We start from the raw sequence: 9,513 nt of genomic DNA on the forward strand, positions 1-9,513 counted from the left end.
AAGGCAAACTGTCAATGGATCTGCCATCGCTGATGTCAATTTGGCTCAGCAACACTACAAGTGCGAAGGATCTTGGAATTGTTGCAGATCACAAGCTGAATATGAGCCAAGTGTGTGAATTGTTCTCACGGTTGGGTGAATGAGAAGGGTCTCTCATTTTGATCTTAAAGTGAGGGCAGGCTGATATGGGTCCAGGTGATCTTTCTAGTGACTTTGTCTCAAACTGTTTAGGGCTTTAAAAATCAAAAGCATCACTCTGAATTGAGCTCAAAAACACACAAATGACTAGTGCAGCAGGTGCAGTATAGGTGTTATGTGCTCAGATCGCCTTGCCCCCACCAATGCTCAGCGGCAGCATTCCATCCAGCTGAAGCTTCCGAACTTATCTTCAAAGGCAGCCCCATGTACAGCACATCACAGTAGTCCAGCCTTGTGACTAATACATGGATAACGGAGGCCAGGTCCATCCTCTCCAGATAGGGCTGCAGTTGGCACACCAGCCTGATCTGGTAGAATGCACTCCTGGACAGCACAGCCACCTGGGCTTCCCCAGTTAGCTCAGAGTCCAGGAGGACTCCCAAACTGCATACTTGGGCTTTTAGGGGGAGCGCAACCCCATCTAAGACCAGGGCAGGATCTACACTACTGCTTCAAAACAGTTTATAACAGTAGTGACAACTGTTGGGGTCCAGGACACACTCCATAGACAGTTTTCAAAACATTTTGAAAGTGTCATATCCTGCTTAGTGTAGATCTGGCCCAGCTGTAAACTTCCATCCGAAGGAGTTGGTTTCCCAACTCACAGTACCTCCATCTTGTCCGGAATAAGTTTCAGCTTGTTCACCCTCATCCATCCCAAAACAGCCTCCAGGCACTGATGGAAGATCTCCACAGCCTCCCTGGGATGTGCAGATGAAAATGAGAGGTAGAGCTGAGTATCATCCGCATGCTGATAACACTTCAGCCCAAACCTCTTGATGACTTCCCCCAGCAGTTTCATGTAGATGTTAAAAACCATAGGGGACAAGATAAAACCTTGTGGCACCCCACAGACTAACAGCCATGGGGTGGAATAGAAGTCTCCCAGCAGCACCTTCTGAGAGTGCCGCTCCTGCAGAAAGGACCAGAACCGCTTTAAAAACATTTCTCCCCTGCCTAATCCAGATAAATGATCCAGAAGGATACCATGGTTAATAGTATCGAAAGCTGCTGAGCATTGTAGGAGAATCAACAGGGTTGCACTCCCCCAATCTATTCCCTGGCATAAATGAATTCTTATCTGTGTTTGGTCATATTTGTTCCAAGTCTTAAACCATTTGTGCTCTAATCATCAACAGAATTGTTTCATTGCCCTCAGCTCCTCAAAAAACCAAGGAGCTGACACAGTTTTATGACTACATTCAGGACATTAGTGAGGGATTGGATCAATAGCTCAGGTCCTCTCTTCATTCCTAGTGGTAATCAGTAACTTGGCAGGACTGCCAGCTAAGCCTGCAGGAAAATCCCCCCAGAGACCTCAGAAAACCATCCGGATTCATTAGCCTAAGGGGGAGGACCATCAAATTTGGTCCCCCACCCCTGTAGAGGTTACAGGTGGCTTGAAGGTCAAAGCTGATCAGATCATGATCTGTCTGTGTCAAAGGAGTCACCACAGGATTCCCACCCCTCAGATCATTTTCGCATGTGAAAGCATGAAGACTGGATCCCAGATTGACGTGACCTTTATTATTTCAAAAGCATCTTTCAGCACAGTTTCAGAGGTACAGAGCTGCAGAGAACAGTGTTGGAGTATAAAACAACACAGATCAACAGGAGAAGAACCAAAGAGGTCAGCAAAAAACATCTGGAATGAGGTGGTGAAGGGTGAATGGAGGGTTCAGATTCGTTAGATCCTTTACAATTCAGCCATCATGGTCAGAAAATCTGGAAAAGACACATAGGTGTGGAGGAAAGTCAGTGTGATGATCATTATACACCACGTTAGGGCTCTGATAACTGGGGACATCCACATTGCTTATGGCTTATGAGACCAGTGTGGTTCTGGATGCAAGTTCTCAATTCATTGGTTTTTTTCTTGATTTGCAGTTGCATACTACAGTGGCCATAAGTAGCTATTCATGACAATTGTGGGTTCTGGGGGCAAGGAGGAAGTTGAGGGGAGTGAGCAGGGCGGACGAGAGGGAGGAGTGAAGCGGAGTGGGGGGTCCGTGCACACCCCTACTATTTATGTTGCTGAGGTCACTGGCAGAATGTTGCATTTTATTATGGCGCATGAAGCTACAATAAGCACCAAAACCATCTTTGCCACCTTTGTCTTGGTCCTTTCCAGACGATTGTTTTGGTGCACAGTGTAGGTACAGCAGACACCCATTAAACCACCCTAAGTGTCCCACCCTGCAATGCTGGTGGTCTCGTAGAAGTTATGCTCACTGCACTGTCTAGGCATCCTCCCCCCCCCCCCCGCTCTCGCAACATTTGATCAGTGCCAATGCACTAAGGTCATGAAACCTAGACACTGAAACCTGGCATGCACAGCAAGGGGTGTGCACCTTGGGGTTATTTTCTTTCTCAAATGCATCCATTAATTTTAATCTTTTTAAAATGTACCCATGTGGTTGAAACATGCAGTATCAACTTCAGCCACTAGGGTTTTTTTGTTTTTGTTTTTTAAAAAAGACATAATAGCACAGCAGCATAGTTGAAGTTTTCACAGCACATTTTCAGAAAATTAACAAATTTACACCACCTCTTTGGACTACTACATAATGAATATTTTCAGCTGTTGGGGGCATGTGATATTGCATGCTATTGCAGATGATTGAAATAATGCTTCTATATGGTATAACCCAAATCTGATAGAACAGTTTGGTATTACGCACCATGAATTGGGTATTTTTCTGAAAAAGTGCTTGGATGATGGACTGCTGCTGCATTATAATGCAAATCTCTAGGTTGTGGCTTGGCAACTCTGGTCACTATGAGAAATGAAACAAGTTGTGCTTGTAATTTGGGCAAGGCATCTGTGAAATGTCTGGAAGCCATTTTTTTCTCCCAGGACAACCCCCTGTTATTTTTGTTTGAAAGTGCCACCTAGGTGAATCTCCATCCTTGTCATATTGGACTGTTTTTTCTCCCCTAATGCTTTGAAAGGATGCTAAATGACTACCTGACGTGTATCTCTCTGACCTTCTCTACTTGAGTGATTTATTACAACTCATGACTGGCCACTAACAGAAGTTTATGGGTCCTTTACATGATGTTGACAACCTCCAGGACATCTCCCATGCTTTTTCCCTGATAGTCTCGCTTTTAAAAAAGTGGAGTTATTGCAGTATTTAAAATAATCACAAATAATCGTGGGACTTCCCCAGCATATAAAGTTGGCAAAGTGCTATAATTCTGCCACTAGATGGCACTATCTCAGTTAACTTAATAGAATTACTGAGAGGGAAAGTTTTCAATTAAAAATAAAGTGGTCCTCATCTAAAGGATGTACCAAGAGCAAGGAAAGGTGAAGTCCTTAACAAACAACCATGTAGTACTAAACAAAAAGTTAAGGATATATATACAGTAGAACTATAGAATTTAATGTACAAGAATAAAGTTAAGATTAACAATAGTGTTGTATTAAAAGTGCAATAGCATATTGCACAAAAACAAATGTCTAACAAAATCAACGTAGAATAAAAAGGCCAAACACATTTCAACACAGAGTCTTTGTCAGTGGGCAATGTGGGTTGCTGTACGCTCCCTGAAGATTTAATTGGGCTGGCTTTACAATTCCTACAGTTACATGGTAGAGGGTGTCACTCCCATTTGAAAATAATGCAGGGCCTCAGCCTTTTCAAACCACCTAGGTTGTGGTCTTTAGATAAAAGGAGCCAGTCACGAATGCAGAAAGACTCCAGAAGAAGAAACCCTGGTAAGAGTTTGAGTTTTTTCCCCATACTGTAGAGACACCCTATGTCCACATGGCCAAAGGCACAACTGAAGTGCTGGTTCTAGGACATAGGTCAACTCCTGTTTCTGGCACACCAATGTGGCCTAGATTCTTGAGTCATGCGTTTCTCCTGGCATGCTTCATGAAAGGGGAAGGTGCAGGAACAAAAACATAGAAACCTATAAGGATTTGAAACATCAGTAGGAAGGAATCTTTTTGCAACCTTTTTTTTTTTAAAAAAATGCTGTGCTCCGTGTTCAGATTCATTCAAAAATGGGGCGCTTTTGCTCATCCTCTCTCCCAGTTATGCACGACTGGATCAATGGTCACACTAGTAATCTAGAATGCATGCCCAGAGCAATGATTCATGCAGGGACACAATGGACACCCCCCTGCATGGATGGGTAAACCTACTGCACCTTTGGAGCATGAATGACCGATCCCATGCAGTGACGAAACACTGTGAAACTTCCCATCTACTTGGGGCTCAGAGTTCGCCACTGCAGATCCCTGGGTGGGATTGGCACACCAGGAAAGGGACTCTGGAGCCATGCCAGGTGCAAGCAGGAGCAGCAGAAAGGGTCGTGAGGCGCAGGGCGTGTGTTTGTGCGTGTACAGCTCTGCCAGGCATGCACCACTTAGAGCTTATTTAGATGAGTGTTTTATTGCACACTCTCAACTGGATCTTCACAGGTCATTTTGATGATGCTCAATTTCCTGGTTTTAGTGATTTAAAACAAGGCTCAGAAAAGCCGACTCTTCTGATATATGTTGCTATTTCCTACCGTGTGCAGGAGAAGTTCTGCTATAAAAGGAGGGCACTGTCCCGTTAAAATGCATTGAACCCATGCAAGCCATGTGTTGGCTGCTCTTCCTGCTCTCTCCTTCCATATAACTGGAGTTTGTTACCGAAATGGAGCACTTAGTTTGCCAAGAGATGACCAGCCTGTCATTGGGTTCATGATTGTTCTGACTAGGGCAAGCAATGTTTGGGTCCCTTTCGGATGTTGTGCTCCTGGGACAGTGGGAGAGGCTGGAAGTCAGTGAGAGTGCAGGGATCATCCCAAGGTCAAGCCGTGGGGCTGGTGCAGTGGAAGAAAAATTGGGTGCCCCGTTTGATCCCTCCAGAGCAGGGCACGTACCGTCAATGCCTATTTTGCCATCTCCATCTTTATCCCCAGCGGCCATCATTGCCTTGGTTTCAGCAGCAGTCAGGCTTCTGCCCCCCGGGGAAAAGTTCCTTAGAAGAGAGCTATGAACAAGAAAAAGGGGCAGGGGAAGAAAAGGGGAAGCTGACACTGAAGATCTTACAATGCTCCATTTTTAAAATGTGTGTATCCCATGTATAGATCGCTTTTCCTCCAAAAGGTGATTCAAAGTGGTTCACAACAGAGAATTAAATCACCGTCAAACATAATGCTGCTTAGTTTAAAAAGATACACTTTCTGACACCACAGACACATAAGGCTGTGTACACAACAGCCCAATAGTCCAGGCTGATCACGACCGAGTCCATGTGCATCCAAATGATGCACTGGGACTCCTGGGGTCGGTGGTGGTGGTGGACGGGCGCAAGTTTTCCCAGGGATAAAGAAAACCTGGGAAAACTGGATTCTTCCCATGGCCTTGGAAAGGTGTGGGTGGACATCCCACTTGGTGCCACACTTACTCATGAGTAAGCACAGCACCAGAAATAGGCACGGAGTTGCATCGTGTGGCTCTGTGCCCATCAGGGGAGAGGGTGGCAGCAGTTTTGTCACCCCTGGGATGACAGGGAGGGGGGGTTTGGGGGCAATTTTGGGTTTGTTTGTTTATTAAACTCACATTTTGCTGGAGCAAGGCCTCACTCTTGTGCAATCGGCCGCGCTCTGGGGAAAAAAGGCACCTGTGATGTCCCTGCTTCCTCCTGGGACATCACCACCACATGTGCACGCTGGGAGAGGCTCTCACATTCAGGATATCGCAACACAACAGTTTTCCTTCCAGAATGCCGGGAGGTGCAGAAATGGTCTTATTTGTTCATGGGGTATTTTATCATAGATTAGTAGAGTTGGAAGGGGCCTATAAGGCCATCGAGTCCAAATCACTCCAGGTTACGTTGGAAAATGGCTCGAGATATTAAAAAAATACATACTCTTTGTGGGGGTATTTTACTAAGTTCTGTATAAGCATTAAAAATAATAATCATGAAAACCTCTAGTCATTTAGAACAGCTCAACCCCTTAGGGCCAGGTAGAATAAATGCATTTTCATTGGAGGTCCATAATTCAGTCATAACCGTAAAAAATGTGTGTTTTGGCAGATACCCTCATTCCAGGTGCTGAAACCTGGAGCAACATCGCTTTGGCAGATCTCCTTCAGATCTCCTTTTGAGTGTTATGTGTGTTGTACATGGGATAAGGTAGTCACTAAGGTATTCTTGCAGGGTTAACTGGCGGTCCTGCCATGGAACAAATATAATCGAACACAGGTAGGAATCCAGTCATGGTGTTACTCTGTGGCAGTTATGGCAGCGAAGAAATCCTACTTTTCCGCCACCATTGCACCTGTTCAGTGTTGTCCAGCAGAGCTGTTTCATGTGTTCAAAGGCCTCTTAGGTTTGGGCCTTTGAACACAAGAACCTGAACCCTCAAAGGCCCTCTGTGAACAATTTGCGAGACACTTTTCAGATAACATTGCCCATATTCATGCCGACTTGGATGCCATTGTTCTGGATCCTTCTGGATCCTTTATCTGGATTGGGCTTGGGAGGCATGGCTTTAAAGCAGTTCTGGTCCTTTCTGGACGAGTGGACTCAGGAGGTGCAGTCCATGAAGCCATGTGGAGAGGCCATTCAGAGCATTGGAGTAAGGAACTACCAATATGTAGATGACACCCAGCTCTATTGCTCTTTGTCACCCAACACCAAAAGAACCTTTGAACATTGCCTGGATTCAATAATGGGCTAGTTGAGGGTGAACAATTTGAGATCAAACCCAGAAAAGATAGAGGTGTTTTTGCTCACTAGAAAGCCTGAGTCAAGGCTTCAAACTATTCTGGAATCTCCCCCCACCCTCTGAAGGATCAGGTCTGTAACTTGGGAGTGCTTTGCTATCCCTGCATCTACAGGTGGTGGAAGTGGCAAGGAGTGTGTTTGCACAGTGAAGCCTGGTGTGTCAGCTGCTACTCTTCCTAAATCAGTCTGGCTTGGCAGCAGTTATCTATGTGTTGGTAACATCATGCTTAGGCTATGATAAATGTGCACTCTGTAGGGCGATCCCTGAAAAGTGTTCAGAATCAGAACCTTCAATTGTTACAAACGGTGGCTGCTAACCTGTGCACAGTGTCAGGGTCATATTACATCTATCCTGAAAGACCTGCCCTGGTTGCCAATTGCTTTCTGGGCTCAATTCAGGTTTTTGGTTTTAACTTTTAATGCTCCAAATCAGGACCTGGCTATCTACGTAGCCCAGCTGTCTCACTACGAAGATTTGCAAGAGAGGGTGTTTGGCAGGTGCCATTACCCACAGAAGCCTATTTGCCAGCCAGGCATGAAAGGGCTTTCTCCTGTATTGCTCCCAAGCTACGGAATGTGCTCCCTCAAGAATTTTGACTGGCCCCCACTCTCTTGGCCTTTGGAAAGGGTGAAGTGATGCATCATTTTGAGTTGATTCTTCAAGATGTGAAGTTGAAGTATTGCTGTGTGTCGTCCCCCCCCATTTTAATCTTCTTGTTTGTATTGTTTTACATATTTAGTGTTTTAAATTGTTGTACATCACCTTAATGCCCTCCAGAACACAAAAGTGGTATAGAAATGTTAAAAATCAATCAATCGTAGATCTTTGCTTACGGTAGTTCTTCTTCGTCAACATATCCACGTTCACTTTTGTCCAGAAGGCCAAAGATTTTCTTCCGTTCTTCAGGAGTCTTCCTTTTCATCCCCACCATCTCAAAGAACTTCTGATGGTTAAAGGAGTCTTGAGCTGTAGTAGGGGAAAAATTGAACAGGGTACCTCTGTTTACACTGGTTCTTAACAAGGCAGGTTAGCAACTTTCTCCCTCTATGGATGGTGCAGGGTTCATTTACTTTGTAATGCAGAACTCTGGACTGATTGAGACATATGCTTCATGTCTCTTCTACATAAGGCTTGGAGGGGTGGGAGCCTGGTCCCCACTTGCCCCTGCCCACCATTGGTGCTTCACATCAAAGACATGGCAGGTCCAGATGCTGGAGCTGGGAGTGTGTGCAGAAGGCGATGAGTCCCCTGAGCCTCTGGTTAACCCCACCCTGCCCACAGTCCCCAGCTGGTGGCCAGGAAAATTAAAGAGGGGAGCTTTCAGGAGACATTCAGATCATGGGTTCCCCTAAACCTGCTCTTGCATCCTCAGTTCAATAAAGCCCATTAATTTCTTAAGACAAATTTCTGCATCCCAGAAAGCACAAAGAATAAAATAAATAACAGTAATGACAATAATGCAGGACAGGGACAAGGAAGGCAAATCCTCAGGAAGATGGGGAAGTTAAGAAACTATTGCTGGGAATGGGGAAGGGAGCTTACTCTGAGGAAGGAAGTATTGCTACCTGCCAGCAGGAATGCCCAAGCTCAATGCTCCTTATGCTACTCTGTAAAATGTGAAACTTCCTGTGGCGCAGAGTTCCTCACAGTGGATCCCTGGATCCCAGCTGTTCTAGGAGTGTTTCAAGGGAGCATAGTGGAGGACAGCATGTGTGGACGTTCCCCTGGCCCAGTATTCTTTGGGCTCCCAACCTCTTTTTCTGACATCTTTGTGGTCCTTTCTCATTGTTCAGACTGACTTTTAAGAAATTACTCCCCCCCCAGCTCTATCCCTCTCTCCATCCCATTGCGAAGACTCTGCTGCATCTCACCTGCAAAGGTGTCCAATGCACTCTCAGGGCTGCTTCAAAGAAATGTGAAACTTTCCAGCTAATTGGGGCTCAGAGTTCACCACTGCAGATCCCTGGATCTCAATGCCCCCAAACCATTCTAGGGGTGTTTCAAAGGAGCGTAGCAGAGGACAATCTGTGGACTTACCCCCTGGCTCAGCCTTCTTTGGGCTTCCAGCCTCCCCACCCCCCAACCTGATCCCTCCTTTTCCTGAAATCTCTGTGGTCCTTTCTCCTTGTTCAGACCAACCTTTAAGAAATGACCCCCCCTCCTGCAGCTCCCAGCTCTATCCCCTCCCTCCCTCACTGCACAAAGGCTCAGCTGCATCTCACCTGAAAAGGCCTCCACTGCCTTCTTGATATCGGCAGCGTTGAACAGGTCGGTCATAGCCATCCTTGAAACTGTGGGAAAGGAGAGAGGGAGAGGCGAAATTCAAATAAGACTTAGAGAGAAGACAGGGAGAGGGGAAAGAGCTCTTCTCCTCATCCTTTCTGCTCATACGACCAATGCTGAAGAGCCAGGTGAGATTGGCACATCAGGAAAGGGAATCTGGGACCATGCCAGCCTCAAGCAAGAGCAGCAGAAAGGGCCACGAGGCGCCGGGCATGTGTTTATGTGGGTATTGTTCCATTGTCTGCATCCGCTGCACTCTGTGTGGTGGCTTCAAATGTATTTCTGGCCTTAGGC

The 9,513-nt window shown here is 45.9% G+C and overlaps 1 protein-coding gene across 1 annotated transcript; it reads right to left on the reverse strand.

The window, feature by feature from the left end:
* Positions 1-1,894: 1,894 nt before the first annotated feature.
* LOC134403997 (parvalbumin, muscle-like) lies at positions 1,895-9,219 on the reverse strand. Its single transcript, XM_063134548.1, has 4 exons — positions 9,159-9,219; positions 7,770-7,902; positions 5,083-5,192; positions 1,895-1,923 (listed from the first exon to the last, which is right to left on the reverse strand). The coding sequence occupies exons 1-4, from the start codon at positions 9,217-9,219 to the stop codon at positions 1,895-1,897; spliced, it is 333 nt and encodes a 110-aa protein (XP_062990618.1).
* Between the last annotated feature and the right edge of the window lie 294 nt (positions 9,220-9,513).

The sequence above is a fragment of the Elgaria multicarinata genome, chromosome 9, assembly GCF_023053635.1.
Source record: "Elgaria multicarinata webbii isolate HBS135686 ecotype San Diego chromosome 9, rElgMul1.1.pri, whole genome shotgun sequence".
NCBI lineage: Eukaryota > Metazoa > Chordata > Lepidosauria > Squamata > Anguidae > Elgaria > Elgaria multicarinata.